This window comes from Abramis brama, assembly GCF_963993115.1.
Source record: "Abramis brama genome assembly, chromosome: 2".
Lineage (NCBI taxonomy): Eukaryota > Metazoa > Chordata > Actinopteri > Cypriniformes > Leuciscidae > Abramis > Abramis brama.
In genome coordinates, this window is record NC_139964.1 from 11,131,868 (window position 1) to 11,153,013 (window position 21,146).

A 21,146-nucleotide genomic window follows, 5' to 3' on the forward strand; every position below is an offset into this window, starting at 1 on the left:
AGATGAAATCAACTGAAGAGAAAAGAAGACATTAAATCTGTGAAGATCTCAGCAGAGGAGGATTAAACAACTCCACAAACAGCATTACCAGCTTCACTTATTACTAACCAGATTGAGTTTATTTCTGTCAGACGTCTACAAAAGTTATTTTTGAGAATTAACAGAGGTTTAGATGATGATGTTTTATATTTATACAAAAATATGTGGTCACCATTATGGTGATCTGTGTTTGCTTTAGTTGGGCAGTTTCACTCTTGGCTTTTTATGTGAGTTAGTGGTTTCTGTAACAGAGTTTACCAAAACACATAATTTGTTGCAAAGGAAGCCAAAAAACAAAGATGATCAGGTGATATATTTTCCAGCATCATAAAGTAGAATAATTCACTAATCTTATTCCTGACCAAAAGGGGATATCTGTCATTTATAGATTACATTCAGCAATGTTAGCTTCACTTATAACTATCCAGACTGACTTTATTTCTGTCAGACATCTACAGAAGTTGTTATTGAGAATTAACAGAGGTTTAGATGTTGATGTCTTATTGAAAATAAGATAAGGGATTAGACCCTTTCGAATCAGTCTGTATATTTACTGTAAATGCATCAGTTTATCTGCTGTCGTGAGATGATTGACAGCAGCGTATTCACTGTAATCCTGATTATTCCTGAAACTGACACTATCAGGACAGTCAGATTCCTTGTGGAAATTCACCACTGCGTAATTCAGATCCTCAGCAGATGTGATGCAGCGCTGAGAGTCACCAGTGCCTTTCTCAGCTGTAGCAGAGGAATCAGAGGGGCTTGTGGGTAATTCTCTCTGGGCGTCTTTAATCTCTTTGTGATCACAACCAGCATGAGAAACCTGAAGGGAGACAAATCATTTATGTATTTAATAATAATTAGAATACTGTATGTAATACAGCTCTGGAGATCCTCAGTTAATGTAATTCATTATCATTATTGATTAAAACAAACCTTTTTTTCCAATCACAGTAATTCTACAAACCTCTTCATTGTTTCCTGGTGTGACTTGAGATCTTTTGGATGACGGATCTGTCAAAGACAAGACAAATGAACAAACAAGCTGGAGTTATTGTATGAACAAAAGCGGAAATAAAAAGGTCTATACAAATGTAAATGTATCACTTTGATCAAAAAGTCATTTTAAAGAGAGTAAAGATAGAAGAATGAGTTTTACTGTGAGAGCGACGCCTCCTGAAGAGAGTCACGGTCACTAACACGAGTCCAGTGATGATCAGAACCACACACACACACACACTGACCATCAGAGGAGAGCCTGAAAACACCAGAGAGTCACCATCTCAACCACAGACACAGATGAGTGTGTTTCAGAGTGTGTTTGTACCTGTTACAGGAGACGTGGATGTGATCGCTGGAGAATTAAACGATGATGATGATGATGATGATGTTGTTCTGTGACGGTTTGTCTCTAAAACACAGAAAACTCAGTGTCACAAACAGTGTTTTCTTTCTTTCTTCACTCACAGATCCTTCACTTCCCCTTTCTCACAGACGCTGATGTCTTTCACACATTATTCAACCATCAGATATGTTTCACACACAACAGTTTTTAATTCAGTGCATGATATTATTACAGTAACACTGTAAAGTAGATTACAGTAAAGAACTGTTTCACAGCTGCTCTTGATTTGCTGTTTTTACAGTATTATTGTAGTTGATGATTTACAGGCTTGCTGACAACCAACATTGCCAATTGTCAATTGTAAATTTTGTAACAGCATTTTTTTTTACAGTGGGTGAATAAACTGCTGGCAATAAATTACATTATGAATATAATAAATTGTGATTGTGTTCATTTAAATATTATAATAAGCATTTGATTTACAGATTTGCAGTACAGTCAGAATAAACTGTTACGCTGACATTATTTACTACTGAAAAAACTATGAAAACATGATTTCTGTTATCAGCAAAACAATGATTAATAAATCTCACAGTTCGGTCCAGTAGAGAATGAAGTTGAGGTTTTTATTAACACAATGATTCATCAAACAAGCTATAAGGAACAAACAACAAACTATATATCACACACACATAATGACCTAAAACTGAAACTAATCAAAAACCATGGAAACCAAGGGAAACAGAACATAAGCACAGGAAATGAAATAAGGAACAAATTGAATATAATACAAACTAAGATTTTAAAAAATAAAGGTTCTTAATTGTAATTTATGGTTTCATGAAGAACCTTCAACATCCATGGAATCCTGGGGGGAAAAACTTGCGGAACCTTTATTTTGAAGAGTTTGTTTTTTCATTTTATCTGGTCTATTAGCATCTAGAGGTGTTCATTATTATTACTGTCAATTGTCAATTGTAAATTTTGTAACAGCATTATTTTTTTTTACAGTGGGTGTATAAACTGCTGGCAATAAATGACATTATGAATATAATAAATTGTGATTGTGTTCATTTAAATATTATAATAAGCTTTTGATTTACAGATTTGCAGTACAGTCAGAATAAACTGTTGTGCTGACATTGTTAAACCAAGCGAAACAGAACATAAGCACAGGGAATGAAATAAGGAACAAATTGAATATAATACAAACTAAGAGTCCATGGAAAATTTTAATTGACATTCAATTGACTTTATAATGTTAAAGATCTCATGTTTGCTCTGCACTCTCAAAAATAAAGGTTCTTAATTGTAATTTATGGTTTCATGAAGAACCTTCAACATCCATGGAATCCTGGGGAAAAAACTTGCAGAACCTTTATTTTGAAGAGTTTGTTTTTTTAATTTCATCTGGTCTATTAGCATCTAGAGGTGTTCATTATTATTACTGTCACTGTGTGTGATGTTGTGGAGATCATCATGGGTTTGAGGGTCTCAGTTACTCACCTGTTAAAATCTCCAGCTTCACTTCAGTGTAGGAATCTTTTTTTGTAGTTTTATCAACTGCACACTGGTACGTCCCAGAATCCTCTTCTCTCAGATCTCTGATGGTCACAGTGAAGACTGATGCACTTGTGTCGTCATACAGAGAGAATCTTTCAGATTTAACCCATTTATCTGTTTCATTAGTCCTGATGAGATCAGAGCACCACTTAGACTTTGGGTTATCTGGCTTCTTTCCTTTACAAAAATACTTTGCATTTGCTGTAGATCCTTTATTATATCTGCATGTGATGTTGACGACTCCTCCTGAATATCCTGTCACACTCATGGAGCTCACGACACCTACAACAAACCAGCATTAAAACACTTTAATTTACACAGAAATTAACTTTCCTCAACAGTCAATAAAACAACATGAACTGAACTTAAAGACTGTCCTCATCAATTCTGTGCTGTTTTTCATGATTTACTCTGAGTTCAGATTCTTACCAGGAATCATCAGCAGAGTGAAAGTCCAGATGATCTTCATTCTTCTCTCTTATTAAATGATCTTCTCTGTTGTTAGTAGATTCAGTTCTTCTGAAGCTCTCGATGTGTGTTCAGAAGAGTTTTGAGTGTTTCTTTCCTGGTTACATGTTTAACATGAAGAGCTGAATGTGACAGAGACGCCCACTTCCTCTGAGAGAGAGAGAGAGAGAGAGAGAGAGAGAGAGAGAGAGAGAGAGAGAGAGAGAGAGAGAGAGAGAGAGAGAGAGATTAATAAAGTGCAGAGAACACATGAAAGGGCCCCTCTTAAGGACAGGATTCTAGACGCTCCACAAAAAGAAGAGAGCCTGGAGACTGAGAGGTAGACAGTGGGAAGACTTCTATAGCCCTCCAACTCCAAACATTTATATACACAGGGACTAACAAGCTTAACAAGAAATCAAGCTGACGACACACCTGAAACCAACATGAGAAACTACAAGAGGACTACAAAGATGGCAGATAGAACAGGAAACAGGAAGTATATCAAAGTCCAAGGACAAACAGAGAACAAAGGACATGATTAATAACAGTACAATATGATTATTTTGTATTACAAGTTTTCTGAAATGGTATGTTTAAATATGCAAATGTAGTATTTTATAGGACCATTTCTAAAACAGAAATCTGAACATTAGAACTCTTGTTTAATTTTGTTGACATATTAAAGTTTTTTTGGATTTCTCTTTTGTATCACTCCATAAATCATAAAACACTGTCAACAGCCAGAGAGAAACAGCTGATCATATTTTCAAGAATAAAATGTGAGTCTGATCTCCTGCTGGTGGAAGAGAGTCGTTCAGGTGTTCAGCACCACGGACAGAGACTCTTCAGAGATTCATCACGATACACAAACACATTCACAGTCTGTCCTGATGATCTTCTGTCATCATCAACATCAAATTACACTTCACAAATGTCTTATGATGGTGGATAAGTGACCTTCAATGAAACATTACATACATCAACAAATCATAAATCAGTTTATTTGAACAGATGAGACTTCTGTAGTGAGCAGATATTTATAAAAGCAATAAGTTCCATGAAACTGAATTACAGATGTATTTTGGCTTGGTTTTGTGCTGAGGATGTTCACACTTGATCATCATATGACTTCTTGAGTGGCCAGTCGCTCTAGACACGCCCACTTTAGCTGTCCATTATGTGCATTATAAACGGTATTAATAATGGAGTAACTGTACAAGTAACTGTAATTTTCTGTTCAGTCACAGGATGTTTGTCTTTTTTATGCTGAATGTTCTCTGTGTGCAAGAGGGCTGTTAGTAAGGGTTTTTAAAGTATGACATCATATTGACCTCCTTTGACTCAGTACTAAATTAAACACTGAGAAAGAGCGCCATCTGGCTGAAGTTTTCATGTCTTGTTTTCATGCAGATTCTAATGAATATCATAGTGAATGTAAGAAAATTTGTCTTAATTTGTGTTTTTATTGTGAGTGTCAGCAAAACAAATTTAGTTAACTGATTTTGGATATTATGCCTGCTATTTTGGTGGGTGAAAAACCGAAACAACCAGCTTATCTAAAATTCATGTGGCAACACTATCAACGGCGAAATTAATCTGCAGACCAGGGGCTCGTTCTTCGTACGTTGTATGGCAAGCCATTTTAACATTTAATCATTTAAACCGACTAGTCTCTATTTTCATGCTACTAGTAGCCTACTTATTTTTTAGATACTAGTATCTATTCCATTAAGTACTAGTACTTATTCATTAGCTACTAGTGCTTATTTTTTAGATACTAGCACTTATTCTTTAGATACTAGTACTTATTCGTTCTTCGTCCGTTGCTTATTACATCCGAGATCAAATGACACATCCAAGATAATCAGGGTATCTTCGTGCTAATCATGATCCGGCTAATTGGGTTCTTCGAACTCACCTGTTGTTTATGATTAGTATCGCTGGATTGAGTTATCTGAGATAATTGCGCGTTCATGCGCTGGTTAAAAGGGGATATGTATCGATAGTAGAAACATTGATCAGCAACGCTGCTATTGGCTGCTCAGCGTGGCCAAAGAGCGCGCTCAGTTTTTCTCCTCAGCAGAGCAAGAACTAATAGTCGAAGTTTATTCGGAATTTTAATGTTTAATCAAAACGCCAGGGAACACCTCAAAGTCTGCAAAAGCCAGGAGAGAGGGCTGGCAAAAAGTAGCAGACAATTTAAATCCGTTAGAAGTGGCCATGTTAGATGTTTTTATCACTTATTAGCCTTTATTTTTGTATTTTAATAATTGCATAATTACTTTGTTCATTGTAATGTCAGAGTCACCACACTAGAACATGGGAACAAATAAAAGTGAAGTACAAAAATATTCTATATAATGGTAATTTTTAGTTATATTATAGTCTCTTCTATTAAAGACACTGTTAAATAAATGGTTGTCTGTTTATAAAAGCAACCAAGAAAAAGGCTGAGAAAAAAAAGAAAAGATCTTAGTAGCCTACACTGTAAAATCATTTTTGCTGCATTAAATTAAGGCTGTATAGTCATTTCAACTGTTAAATCTTGAGTAATGATGAATTGCTTTGACTTGTGAAAGTGAAAACTGATGAACTTATGTTAATGTAAAAATATTTTGCCATGAGTTATTGATCACATGTTTCCCTGAGTGTAGTTCATTGTAATGACATTGTGTTTTCCTCTTTTGTGCACCTTTACATAATACACCAACACTTGTATCTGTTCCCAAGAAAGTGGTGGCTGAAATATGTGCAGTAAGTGGACATTTTCTAACTTTCCAAAGGAAAGAAAGTATAAGACTTTGTAATGTCCATTTGTTTCCATTGCACTGGACAGTGAATAAACCCTCTCAGATAACTGTCATATGGAGGAACTAGCCTACCTGCAAGTGCATAAATAACTTTACTTAATTTATACTTGTATGCTTTATGGCTGCAATATAAGTTGCAGGATTCCACATCTACAGAAAGGCCTACAGAAGAGTCTGCACAGACAGAGAGACATAGGCCTACAGGTGGGCAGTGTATAGACAACTTTTCCTTTTTATTTGTTGCATGAGGCATGTGTCTAATATCTCTTGTTGCAGGCACTTGACCACTGGCTTTTCTTTACAAAGAACAATTGAAATAAAACTCAAGGAACTAAGCATATTTGTCTTTTATTAAACATTTAATGAAAAGTGTTTTTTTTTTTTTTTTTTTTTTGGCAATGTTGTGTAATATGGCACATGCAACAATGTCACAGGCCCTGTCAGGTGTGCAACTCCTCAGACTTTTCAGACACTGAAATCTTCTCTTTAGTTAGCCAAAGTTCATTTCATTGTGTGCCCTTGTCCTGGCTAGAGCTGCATTGTAACTGGTTTGGGTCAGGGAATGGGGTCATAAAACACCTGTCTGCAGGCAGGAACATGTCATAATCACCTATGAAAAAATGCAGTTCTGTTAGGATCAGCATAAGTGTATGTAATACAGTGAGCTTGATATTTAATTGTGGAACTTTTCTTACCACTTTCAAATAATGTGCATAAATGTGAATCTTTGAAAATTCTTAAGTCATGCACAGATCCTGGCCATTTTGCTTTCATATTTGTGATATGAAAGATTTTAGTCAACTGCCTTTTTTTTATTTGATATAATATTATTAATCTGGAATATTAAGAATCCCAATAGTAACTGGGCTGAAGCACAATCATTGCAGACACGTGTGTTTGATCAGGGTTGGATCTGAACTCTGCAGATCTCCAGGAACGGGATTGAGCACCCCTGATCTATATCTACAACACAATCTATAACAGGGTTTCCCCAAACGGTAGGAAATAAGAATATGAATGTACCAGAACAGGACAAAAACATCTGAACATCAACTGATGTTTCAAATGAACCAATTACATTATACATATAAAGAGTGACATGACGAATAAAACTATCACAAAAACGTGACCAGTGCATTTGCAGAACAGCACCATACACTGTTAGACCTTACCGGGTTTTTTTACAGTAAAATACTGGCAACACTGTTGCCAGTAAAATACTGTTAATTGTACAGTTCTTTACTGTAATCTAGTTTGTTTCTGTAAAAATGCACTAAATTATAGTTAACTAATTACACTTGCAGAAACCGACTGCCTTAAATTAACCAACTGTCATTTAAATGTATTAACTAAAATGTATAATGCATTAATAATGTGAGTAAAGTATTACTGTGAACTTCTTTTATTTGAGACCACTAAAAAAACTATTGTACATAAAAAGATCTCCACTGGATCAGCAACTACACAGTCATTGTCTGTTAAATAAAGCAACATGCAGCAAATCATCAATGTTTGTAGATCTTCTGCTGGACTGAAGCACAGGCTCTACTCTTCTGCACAATGGTGACCCAAAAAATTAATTTTACAGTAAACTACTGGCAACAGTGTTGCCAGTATAAACCTGTTTTATAACTTACAGTTTATTACTGTTAAAAAACATTTTGTGGGTGTGTCTTTTTTATCTTACACAGTTAACCCTTTCAACCCCTCAGGGAAATCCACACTACGAGTAAAAAGTAACGATGCAGTGAGATAATTAAGGGAATATGTAAGTGATTGTAAGCAGAATCACTGAAGAAAAGAGAAACACAAGAACAGAAAATAGAGAAACACAATAACTACGACTGACTTCCAGCCATTACACATTATTACACTTATTATTAACCAGTATGACTTTATTCTGTCATACAGAAGTTGTTATTGAGATGTTTAATTGAAAATGTTTGGTTTGAAGTTACCGTTATAGAGATCAGTGCTTGCTTTAGTTGGGATGCTGATGCTAAAACATTAGTTTTTCTTTTGCTGCTTGAGCTGTGTTTTTGCAAGTCACACTTGTGCGCACACAGTTTATGAATGACTGCAGTTATAATGATTATGATGACAAAATCATCATATTGCCTGTTCATTCACTAAGGAATTCATTCTTACTTATTCAGAGTTTAATCCTCAATCAAAAGTGTTACATTACCACCACTGTGAAAACGCAGCAGTAAGATACAATGACTCTTTTTTTTTTAACACATGCTGCATAACCAGAGAAACAGAGCTACACTGTGTTTTAGAAACACAGAGATATCACAATTTAGCACATTAATCTCAACAATGGTGGCAATATTTCTTTTTTATTATTATTATTATTCATGCAGCAGTGCATGCTGGGAGTTTTATATTATCCTGGAACCCAGCATGCATTGCGGCATGAAACTTTTCACCATTGTTGAGATTCATGTGCTGATTGTTGATATCTGTGTGTGTCTGAGTCAAGCAGGAGTAAAATAAAATTGAATGCACTATATGATTACAATATTCTTCAGAAGACCTGATTACAGAAATATTGATTTCATTTAGTAGATTCACAGATATATGCTAAATATGAGATAACTATAATTTCAATGACTATATACAGGAAAAATCTGAAAATCAGACATGTCCAGGATGATTGTGACATCATCACAAAAAAATAAAAACACCTGATCATCTTCCTCTTGACTTTTTCTTGCCATAACAAATGTGTTTTATAAACTCACTGTTACAGCAGTCAGAGAGAGATGAAAGGTAAGAAGTCCAGGGACAAGAGACCAACTAAAGCAAATACTGATCTCCATCATGGTGACAACAAATTTTATTAATAACTAAATCTCTGTTAATTCTCAACAAGAACTTTTGTACATGTATGAAAGAAATAATCGTAAACTGGTTTGTAAACTGGTTTCACACTCAGTGTTGCTGGAAGTCAGTTGTAGTTCTTGTGTGTTTCTCTTTTTTCTGTTCTTGTTTCTCTGTCCTTCAGTGATTCTGCTTATCAGGTGTTCATCAGTGTCTCAATTCACTCACTTCTTTTCATTCAAGTGGACTATATTAGTGAACTAATGTAGGGAATAGTGAATGAGGGTATAGGGTGTGATTTGGAAAACAGCCTCTGAGTGTCGATTTTGAGCACTGTTAATTCACAGTATATTCCTGTAGGCTAGTTTTGTTTTCTACGGTATATTACTGTTTTAATGGAAAATGGTATGATATTGTCAGAATTTTACAGCAAGGGTTAACAGTGTAGATCTAAACACTTTTAACTGCAGAGACTGAAGTAATAATATAATAATATATAAATAGCTGGATTGTAATTTATATTACTGAAGTAATACTGACTGCAGCACAGTATAATATCTTTTGTAACTGTGGTTTGTGACTTTGTTTTATCAGACATCATGTTACTTCTACATTAACTCTACAAGAACAGAATAAACCTGGTTCTTCATTCTATTTCCACATTCAAGCAACATGATGCAAGACACACATCACTGAGAAAATCATCTGTACCTGTAACATTGATCAGGACTCGTGTGATGAAGATCTTGTGTCCTTGATCAGACTGAACTCCACACCAGTATTCTGAATCTTCTTCAGTCACATGACTGATGCTTCCCGTCAGGAGCTGCTGTCCTCTGTCATCATACAGCCGGATCTTTCCCTCATCCCTCCATCTTCTGCTCTCCTTCACAGACGTCTCTTTAGCACAGAGATCAGCTCCAGATCTCCAGCACAGAAACTTCACATCACGAATGTGGGATTGTGGGTATTTGCAGTTGATGTTCACAGATCCTCCTGCAGAAGCTGATAGACTGATGCTCTTCACACAACAATCCTCTGTTTAAGATCCAGATAAAGTGCAGCAATGTTACAATCACCAGATATATTCATGGATTCTGTCAAATAATGCATAAATGACTGAAAGCAGCTCACCCTTCTTAATGTCCAGATTAAACTCAGAGAAGAAACTGTAATCTTCAGAAACTTTGACTATAATCTTATATTCTCCAGAGTCGTTCTCATTCAGATCTCTGATAAACAGAAGTAAGAGTCCTGCAGATCTGTCATTATAAACGGAGAATCGTCTGTCATGTTTCCATTCTGCTCTTCTGTTAGTGTTTATTACAGTAAAACACTGATCTGCAGTTTTACAGACGTCTATCACAGGATTCTCTTCTTGAATCTCATATTTGTAGTTTATAATGACGTTTCCTCCTGAATATCCTCTCACTGTCCTGATTTGTTGATCTGTTGAACACAAACCCAGATAATTTATCATTTTGTTCTCAATATTAACACATTGTTGCTCACTTTGCTGCAACATTTATCAATGCAATTAAATTAAATCTTACATCGGGAGACAACAAGGTTGTTGATGAGTTTCACATGTTTTATTACGGCAGTAATTAGTCAGTGTTGAGTATCGTGATGTTGTGGAGATCATCATGAGTTTGAGGGTCTCAGTTACTCACCTGTTAAAACCTCCAGATTCACTTCAGTGGAGGAATCTTTTCCATATTTATCAACTCCACACTGGTACGTCCCAGAATCCCCTTCTCTCAGATCTCTGATGGTCACAGTGAAGACTGATGATCTTGTGTCGTCATACAGAGAGAATCTTCCAGACTGAACCCATTTATCTTTAATATCAGTCTTGATTTGGTCTGTGCACTCTGACCACTGTCCTTTACAAAAATACTTTGCATTCTCTCATCATATCATTTCATCATATCTGCATTTGATCGTGACTCCTCCTCCTGAATATCCTGTCACACTCATGGAGCTCACGACACCTACAACAAACCAGCATTAAAACACTTTAAAGGGGTGATTGAATATGATTTCACTTTTCTAACTTTAGTTAGTGTATAATGATAAACAACAACTGCAAAATTACGATGCTCAAAGTTCAAAGCAAAGGGAGATATTTTATTTTAAAGAAATCACTTTTTAAGGACTACAACAAACGGCTGGTAGGAACTACACAACACAACACAACATTTACATAAACCCCGCCCTGGAAAATGATTAAAAGATTATCAGGACAGAATATGCTAATCAATGACTAGAAGATAACTACACATCAGCTGCATAAATTCATCAACTAACCATTCAGAAATGTCCTGTTGCTTCTACATGTTGTCACTTCTTCTTGAGTCTCTCCATCATTGTCTGACTCCGGTTTGAACATAAAAGGCTAAAAGTTTTTGAAATTTCCAGTGCATGTGAGTGTGAAGTAAAAGGACACGAGCTTTTGTAGCTCCGCCCCCTGTGCCGGGAGCAGCAGCTCATTTGCATTTAAAGGAACAGACACAAAACGGTGCGTTTTTGCTCACCCTAAAAAGTGACAATTTTAACATGCTATATAAAAATATCTGTGGGATATTTTGAGCTAAAACTTCACATACACACTCTGGGGAGATCAGAGATTTATTTTACATCTTTCGAAAAGCGCATTATACCACCCCTTTAATATACACAGAAATGAAATGTCTTCAACAGTCAATAAAACAGCATGAACTGATTTAAAAGACTGAAAAGACCAAATCTGTGCTATCTTTAGTGATTTAGTGAGTGTCTCACTCATGGAGATTGACACCTCACGACACCTACAACAAACCAGCATTAAATACACACTGAAGTAAGATTCATTTTAAAGTGTTTTAAAGGAAATGTCACCTTATTAGTTGAAGATTAAGACTTTTATTCATTAATTAATCTGTGTTCTTCTGTGATGTGATTATTAGTTCAGATTCTTACCAGGAATCATCAGCAGAATGAAAGTCCAGATGATCTTCATTCTTCTCTCTTATTAAATGATCTTCTCTGTTGTTAGTAGATTCAGTTCTTCTGAAGCTCTCGATGTGTGTTCAGAAGAGTTTTGAGTGTTTCTTTCCTGGTTACATGTTTAACATGAAGAGCTGAATGTGACAGAGACGCCCACTTCCCCTGAGAGAGAGAGAGAGAGAAGAGAGAGAAGAGAGAGAGAGAGAGAAGAGAGAGAGAGAGAGAGAGAGAGAGAGAGAGAGAGAGAGAGAGAGAGAGAGAGAGAGAGAGAGAGAGAGAGAGAGAGAGAGAGAGAGAGAGAGAGAGAGAGAATTTTTTTTTTTTTTGAATTTTCAAAAACTATTTATTACAAAAGTTCAAAGATAAAAAAACATTGTGTCATGAGTGTGAATAAATCACACTAGATTAAAAAAAAACACACTACAAGTGTGAAAAATTAAGTTCATCATTTACAACTGAGCATAAGACTCCGTTTACACACCAAATACTTTCAAACATTATTACATTTTCAGTTGCTTTGTAAAAGTGAAAGTCTATTTGCAGTCTAGATTTAATCAGAGCTGCAAAAACCATTACAACATCCTGGTTTTGCCCATTTTCAACTTTGTTCTTTCTGCTCAAATAAATGGCCATTTTAGCTTGACCTAGAATGAAGTTCAGCAAATGGCAAACAGTTCTGCGTTTTTTGACATAACGAAAGCCAAAAATAAAAATCTTATCTGAAAATGTCTCATTGAAACAAAGAAACAGTCTCTCCAATGCATTAAATAATTCCACCAGTCTTGGACAATACATAAAAGCATGAAACACAGTTTCTCTTTCAAAACAAAATGGACAATTTTGACTCGTTTCTCGATTTAAAACAAAAATAAACGCATTCACAGCTATAATTCCATGTATAATTCGCCATTGCAGGTCCCCAATTCTTTTGGCTAACGGTGGCTTATACAGTGCTCTCCACTCTGGTTTTACCTCATTACCCAACCCAAGTACAGTGCGCCAAGGAGTGTCAACCTTCTGTTTTAAACCTCTCTGATGAAAAATTTTAACACAAACATTGTAAAACACTCTACCACAATTCCCATACAAAACCAGAGGTTCAATGCCATCTAAGAAATGACCAGTATTATCACCAAACTCTGGAGTTAACATAAGATTAGGAAAAGGGTCACTTTCATTTGCCCTAATTCTCCTCTCAAAGTATCCCTTTAACAACATCTTCTCCTCTACTGTAAGTGAATTACAACATCTCTGCAACAACTGAGAGACAACACGTTTTGACCTAATATTTAAAACACTTGCTACATTTTCACAGTTTTGAAAATCAACGCCAGCTACATCTAGTAATTGCCCAAAAGTGAACAGGCGTGACTTAAAAAAAACTTCAGACATTGCATTACTGTTACATGTTAGGTCTACCCGTGTCCCATAAACCAGAGGCTCTTTTAAAAGCCAAAACACAGAAGTTGTTCTCACAACTTTCTGCACCTTAAATAAACCCCACACTTTGAACAGATTTGTATAGAAAATTGGCAGCTGTGAGGTATTCAATCTCTTGGGATCCATGAGAAACAGAGTTTTGTCCATATCCAATTCTCCAACAGTTCTTAAAATCGCAATAGCCACAGGTTTCCATCTCAAGTCTTTTTGGTCAGTCAGTAATTTTTGAAGAAATTGCATGCGAAAAGCTGCCGTTCTACTTTGTACATGAACCAGGCCTTGTCCTCCTTCTTCTCTTGGCAGATAAAGAACACCTTGTGGAACCCAATGCATTTTATCCCAAAAAAAATCCAATAACAAAGATTGAACTTTTGCAAGCAAATGTAAAGGAGGGTCAACACATGCTAATCTATGCCACACTGTAAAAAATTGCTGTAAAAAAACGGCCACATTTTGACAGTAAAATGCTGTTTTCCAATAAAACAGCAATATTCCGTTGAAAAAATGCATTCTGGGTGATATATGTCGTTTTCGAGAAACTAGCCTACAGGAATTTACTGTGAATTAACCGCGCTCAAAGTCGACACTCAGAGGCTGTGTTCCAAATCACACCCTATACCCTCATTCACTATTCCCTACATTAGATCACTAATATAGTCCGCTTGACTGAGTGAATATTTAGGGCTGAGGAGATAATTAAGTGATTAATTTAGTGACGCTTGAGCATTATTGAAGACACCTGATGTTAACAAGCAGAATCACTGAAGGAGAAAATCACAAATTGTAAGTTACCATTAAGGTGATGGGTGTTTGCTTTAGTTGGGCTCTAGACCATTATATGTTTTCTTTAATATTTACTGTTGTTTGTCTGCTGTTATTGATTTGTAACAGTTAAATGAACAAAGTAAAATGTGATCTGATAGTGTTGATTATGTTTTGACATAATCATGCTGTGATCTTAAAAAGGAAACTTATTGAGATAGTTTGGTTTAACTTTTTAGCAGCAGCTTTGTGATTCTTCAGCCTATGATTACCAGTACTTTACTTATAATTCAAAATATCTAATAAACATTGTTCTGATCAAAAGACATTCAGATAAATTCATTTAAAACACAGACATCAATAATCAGCCTGTGAATCTCAACAATGGTGACAATAATAAAGCATGTTGCAGTGGCTGCCACCAATCACAAGCAGGTGATGGTGATTTACTACTAATCAAGGAACCGGCTTTACTGACGAGATGCGCATAACAATATTGCGATTTAAATCGCCCAGCCCTAATAATTATCGTATCACTGTGATTTTACATATCGAGATCTGTCGGAATTTTGACAACCAGAAAATATTTAGGATTTTAAAAAGTTATTTTTTTTAGAATTTTTTGAACTTCGATATCAGACAGACACACACAGACAACAAGAATCGGCACATGAATCTCAACAATGGTGACAATCAAAAAAAGTGTCATGCTGTAATGCATGCTGGGTACCAGCATAGTACAAAAAAATTGTGGATGACTCCCAGCATGCATTGCGGCATGAAAAAATTATGCAGCTGAATTTTCTGGTTATTTTCTTTAATGTTTACTTTTATTTTTGATGTTTGTTTTGTGTTGACTTTAAATAGTGTGTTTTGTAATGTTCAGATTTGATATCTTTTTTGTTGATTGTCACCATTGTTGAGATTCATTGGCTTATTCTTGATATCTGTGTGTGTCTAACTGAAACCGCAGTTCAAAATTCAAATTTTAGTGAATGATGAGTTTAAAAATACTTCATAACTGATTGTGCAGGATGCTTGATCTTTTGCTGTAACTTCACAGTGCAGAAATATAAAATTAATCTGTAATAAAAAACACATTTTAGATAAATGATTTGACTCTGGATGAGATTGGTGATCCAAACATTATGTGATGAAACATTCAAAACATAACCAGCAACACCTGATCTATTTTTTGTTGGTTTTGTAACAAATGTGTCTTAATAACACAGTTACAGCCAAAGCGAAACTAATGTTAAAGTCAAGGGTCAAGAGCCCAACTAAAGCAAACACTGATCTCCTTAATGGTAACATCAAATGAAACAAAACAACATATAAACCTCTGTTAATTCTCAATAGGAATTTCTGTAGACGTATATGAAAAAAGAAATAAAGTCAATCCGGTTAGTAATAAATTAAGATAGTAATGTTATTGTTTTAGAGTTGTTTAATCCTCCTCTGCTGAGATCTTCAGAGATTTAATGTCTTCTGTGGCTGAAGTCAGTTTTAGTTCTTGTGTTTCGCTTTTTTATCTTCTTGTTGTTTCTCTGTCCTTCGGTGATTCTGCTTGTTAACATCAGGTGTTCATCACTAATGCTCAATCATCAGTTAATTAATCACTGAATTATATCATTAACTTCAACACTGCTTCAGTGTTACTCCAACACTCTGTAGTGTGGACACACAAGTGTTCATTTAAAACTGAAGTGGGGTTGAAAGGGTTAAATGTGTCAAATAAAAAGAACACAGAGTGAAGCGTAATTTAACAGTAATCAACTGTAAATTAATTTACGGCATAAAACTGTAGAAAAACAGCAATTTTCTGGCAACACAGCTGCCAGTAGATTACCGTAAAATCAAGTAAAAACAGTAATATACTGTAAAATGCAACAGTCAGATTTACTAAACAAACGAGGTTAATTTCACTGAAATATTAGTAAATGTTTATAGAAAAAATGTATGCAAAATCAATAACTGATAAGGAGAGTAAATATTAAATTTAAGTGTTTTATGTGTTTTGCTCAAGATGATACAGGAGAGATCTGTTAGTTTAATTAATTAGTTTTGTGTGTCACCATTGTGCTGGAGAGTAGAGCCTGTGCTTCAGTCAAAGATGAGCACAGAAGCACTGATGTTACGCTGCCGGTTGCTTTATTTAAAAGCAGTAACTGTGTATTCTTGATGCAGTGACAATCTCCTTGCTAAGTACTTTAGCACATACATGTATGCTAATGTTCGCTAAATGCGAACTGCAAAGATTTTAGTTAGTCACTTTTTTTATAAATTCACTATTACACATTAGGTGTTTACAGTTTAATATTAAGAGATATTAATTTTCAGTGGACTCAAAAGAAGTAACTTCACAGTACTATCAGTATAAATGGTAGATTTTAAACTCGAACTGTTTGAAGCAATTGGTTACCCAAATGAGTTACCTTCTTTGGTATTTTTACGGTAATATACTGTAAAAAAGAGAGCTGTATATTAACGGTAGAGGGCTGTGAATTAACAGTACATTGCTGGCAACCACAGCTGCCAGTATATTACCGTTATTTTACAGCTTAATGTTTTTTTCAATTTACAGTGCATAAAAAAGAGGCCACCAAATTATTGATCACTAGTGTGCGCCCTCTGTATGACATTTGGGGTTTAAGCCACCTCCATTTATCCAAACGCCCTTTTACTTTATCAACAATCCCCTCCCAGTTCTTTTGCACATAACAGTCATCTCCAAGAAAAATACCTAGATATTTAAGACCATCTTTTTTCCATGTTAAACCACCTGGCAAAATTGGTAAACCCTCCTTCCATTTCCCAACATGAAAGGCATCACTTTTTGACCAGTTAATTCTGGCTGAAGAGACAGTTTCAAAACTCTTAGACACTTCAACCAAAGTATCCACATCACACTGGCCACTAATCATTAAAATCACATCATCAGCATAAGCTGAAAGGCAAAAGGTATCATAACAATTTGGAATGGATATCCCTTTTAAAGTACTCCTAAATTTTTGCAATAAAGGCTCAATCGCAAAACTATAAAGAATACCTGACAAAGAACATCCTTGTCTCACCCCTCTTAGCACCTTAAAGGGAGAGCATAAGCCACCGTTAATTTTGAGCATACTTTCAATGTCCTTATACAGTACTTTTATTTTATCTATGAAATTTAAGCTAAAACCAAATGCATTCAGAGTCTTCCAAAGATAGGAATGCTCCACTCTATCAAACGCTTTCTCTTGGTCAATAGAGATAAAAGCTGTATTTAGACCAAAGACCTTGGATGCATCTAAAATATCTCTAATCAACGATATATTATCGAAAATTGACCTGCCAGGAACACAATAGGACTGGTCAGGATGGATAACTTCTTCCATGACCTTACCCAACCGGGTGGCCAGTACTTTAGAGAGCAGCTTGTACTCTGAGGCAAGTAACGACACTGGACGCCATGATCTTATGTCACTTAGATCTCCCTTTTTGGGCAGAAGGGTAAGGACAGCTCTACGGCAGCTCACTGGCATCAGCCCTCCGGCTAAACTGTCATTAAGCACCTCAAGCAAATCCTCCTTCAAATCAGTCCAAAATGACTTATAAAAGTCCATTGGGAGTCCGTCCAATCCAGGCGCTTTCCCAGTCTCCATGCTTTGGAGCGCCTCTTGCACTTCTTCCAGGGTTATCACCCCACAGAGCATCTCATTAGAAAGATCTGATACCTGAGGAAGCCCCTCAAAAAAACTCTGTTCAGCAACCATGTCCTCTCTATACTCACTAGTATAGAGTGTAGCATAAAAACTGAAAGCCCTCTTGCGAATGTCAATGGGATCTGACAGTAAAACACCAGTTTCAGATTTTAAATTATGAATCATACGTTTTTGTCCATTCTTTTTCTCAAGATTAAAAAAATACTTAGAGGGCGCATCCATCTCATTCACACTTTGGTAACGTGATCGGACCAAAGCCCCTTGTGTTTTTAACCCTAGCAGGTCAGACAATTTAGTTTTCTGTTTAAAAAGTTTATCCAATAGGTCTTGGTTATTAGAAGACTGTGCCAAATTCTGAAAATGTAAAATGTCATTTTCCAAAATTTTCATATCTTGGACTGTATCTTTAGTGACATTGTAAGTGTATTGCTGACATAGTTGTTTTATCTGTATCTTGCCATACTCCCACCAACTCTGTAATGATTCAAAAGTATTCTTCTCAGCTCTGAAAGAAACCCAAAAAAACCTGAACACATTTTTAAAATGATTATCACTCAGCAAAGAAGTGTTAAAGTGCCAGTAAGCACTTTTAGACCTAATAGAATTAATAAAGATGGAACATGATACTAAACTATGGTCTGAAAAACTAACTGGAACAATACAACAATTTCTAAAAATGCTTAAGTGGTGTTTAAAAGCATACAGTCGATCCAACCTCGCAAGAGATACAGAGTTAGCATATATGTGAGTCCATGTATACTGTGACACATTTCTATGCAAATTTCTCCACACATCACATAAATCCTGTGCTTCAATAAGTTGTACCAATTTTCTGCGTGAAGGCATGTGAGGTTCAAGATGATTCCGATCTATGTCTTTCTCTGTACAATTAAAATCACCACCCAAAAACAAATATTCTTCACTGCAGCACTTCTCCAAAATTGTACCAAGTGCATCCAAAAAACACATTCTATCTAATGTTGATGTTGGAGCATATACACAGATGAAAATAAAAACAGAATTCTCAAAATGTGCTCTCACTTTTAAAATTCTACCTTTCAAAACCTCTTCCACTGTATAGGAATGTGGGATAAAACTATGGGAGAACAAAATGGCCACACCACCACTAAGGGTGGTATTATGACTTAATATAGCAAGCCCATTCCACTCTTTCTCCCACTCAGTTGCATTAATTGCGTCACTATGTGTTTCTTGTGCAAGCAAGACATCTATCTTTCTCTGTTTTACCAATTCAAAAAGTCCTGCCCTCTTTTGACTCCCCCTTGCTCCATTTAAATTAAGAGTAGCTATATTAAATGTATTCATGAGAAAAGAAAAGAAAAGGCATGTTACAAAAAAGGAAAAGCGCTCAATAAAACGCATTTGTCTAGGCCATATCATCATTATTCGTCAGTGTAGGATTGACCTTTGTCAGGAACTTTTTAAGTCGGTACACTTCTTTTTGAGTAAATTTACGTTCACTCATAAAGCACCTCATGACTTTAGTAAAATTCTCAAGATCGGGAAAATAATCGACAACTTGAACATTCTTCATGTTTTTGGTGATCTTGAGAAATAATTTAATTTCACTCACACCGTAACCTATAGACCACTGAATCGGCACAAGAAGCGGCGCACTTCCTTGTGAGCAAATGGAAGCACCCGAATCTGAGCAGTCACTCTCATAAGCAGGCTCATCCATACCAGTCGCTACAGGCACATTTCCTGATTTTTTTGCAGACTTTATCTCAAGGCTCATTTTTCTTTTAATGGGTTTCTTAAACTCAACAAGGCTCGCGCCATGATCTACTTGCATATTGACCTCCTCACTTTCAAAACAAGTTGTTATTTTGCTTTCATGGGGTTCTTTGTCAATGTTACCCTGACCTTCTGCTTCATCATGATTTTGCTCTCCTTCCACTGCTGACGGAGCCGGTCCAACTGAACCTGCTCCTACAGCAGTGGAGGCTTGTGTTTCTGTTCTAGAGTCTTCGGTGCGATTTTGAAAAAAAGCTTCACTGCTTAAACTTTCAAAAGATTCAGTAAAGATATCACTAGAAACAGTTGGCATTTCGCTCTGGGCCTGTGCACCATCATGTTTCGCTCTTACCTCCGCTGACGGAGTCGGTCCAGCCGGACCTTCTCCCGCAGCGGTGGTGGTTTGCACTTCCGCATTAGGCTTATCGGCGCGACTATCGCAATTTGTAAGCCTACTCTCATTAGGTTTACTTGTTCCCTTTATGGGACAAGTTCGAACAGTGTGTCCTGTTTTTCCACAACCAAAACAACGCATTGAGTCAGTTGACACAAACACGGTATAATCAAAATCCTCAACTTTAAAATTTAGCGAAAGATTTAAATCCGTATTGTGATTATTTAAGATCACGTAAACGTAACGCCTGAATGACACAACATGTTTTACGAGCTCAGATTTGGTCCCAATCAGCATTTTTTTAATTGGTGATATCAGCTTCCCATATCGACCCAATTCTCTTTTCAACATTTCGTCAGTAATAAAAGGTGGTACGTTTGATATTGTCACCTTTCTAGCAGGTGTAGCGAGAGGAAGGACGGGAGTAAACAAGCCGTTTACAGACAAACCCTTCTCTACTACCTCATTTGCCTTAGCTACAGAGCTCAGAAATAAAACAATGGCATTGTTCATTCTTGAAGCTGCAACCACATTATCGTGTCCAACAATGTTGCCTACCGCAATACTACACTCGTCTACGCTTAAAGACGATAACACTTTAATTGCGTGACGACGAGTGAGTGTATCAAACATTTTGAAACCTGGAGCCGCCATGCCTCCCAGTTCAAAACACTGGTCACTGGCGACCCACGAAAAACAGAAGCACAAGAAATAGGAGGCTCTACTCTTACCAACAATTAATTGATACACAAGAAAGATAGAAATAAAGTTAGAAAATAGAAAAAGCACTTTCAAGCCACAGCGGGCACAACTCACGCTCACAAACGCTCCTTCCACTCACTCCCAGCATGCACTCCGACAGAGAGAGAGAGAGAGAGAGAGAGAGAGAGAGAGAGAGAGGGGAGAGAGAAGTTAATAAAGCGGGAAGTGAAAGTAAGACACTGATGGACACACACAAACACCAGCGGTTCACACGGTCTCCTATAAATGCATGTTTCTGATTGATCAATTGATTAATTATTATACTGTATATTACCAGTGAGAATAACAATTACACTTTAAGATTG

General features: G+C 36.2%; 1 protein-coding gene across 1 annotated transcript; it reads right to left on the minus strand.

Annotated features, from left to right (window-relative positions):
• Positions 1–210: 210 nt before the first annotated feature.
• LOC311077926 (uncharacterized protein) lies at positions 211–20,102 on the minus strand (the record flags this gene model as incomplete). Its single annotated transcript, XM_084106571.1, has 13 exons — positions 211–862; positions 1,007–1,053; positions 1,199–1,297; positions 1,367–1,450; positions 2,891–3,229; positions 9,727–10,071; positions 10,168–10,482; positions 10,707–10,919; positions 16,967–17,170; positions 17,298–17,309; positions 17,609–18,049; positions 19,524–19,954; positions 20,038–20,102. The coding sequence occupies 13 exons, from the start codon at positions 20,100–20,102 to the stop codon at positions 590–592; spliced, it is 2,868 nt and encodes a 955-aa protein (XP_083962697.1). The 3' UTR covers positions 211–589.
• Between the last annotated feature and the right edge of the window lie 1,044 nt (positions 20,103–21,146).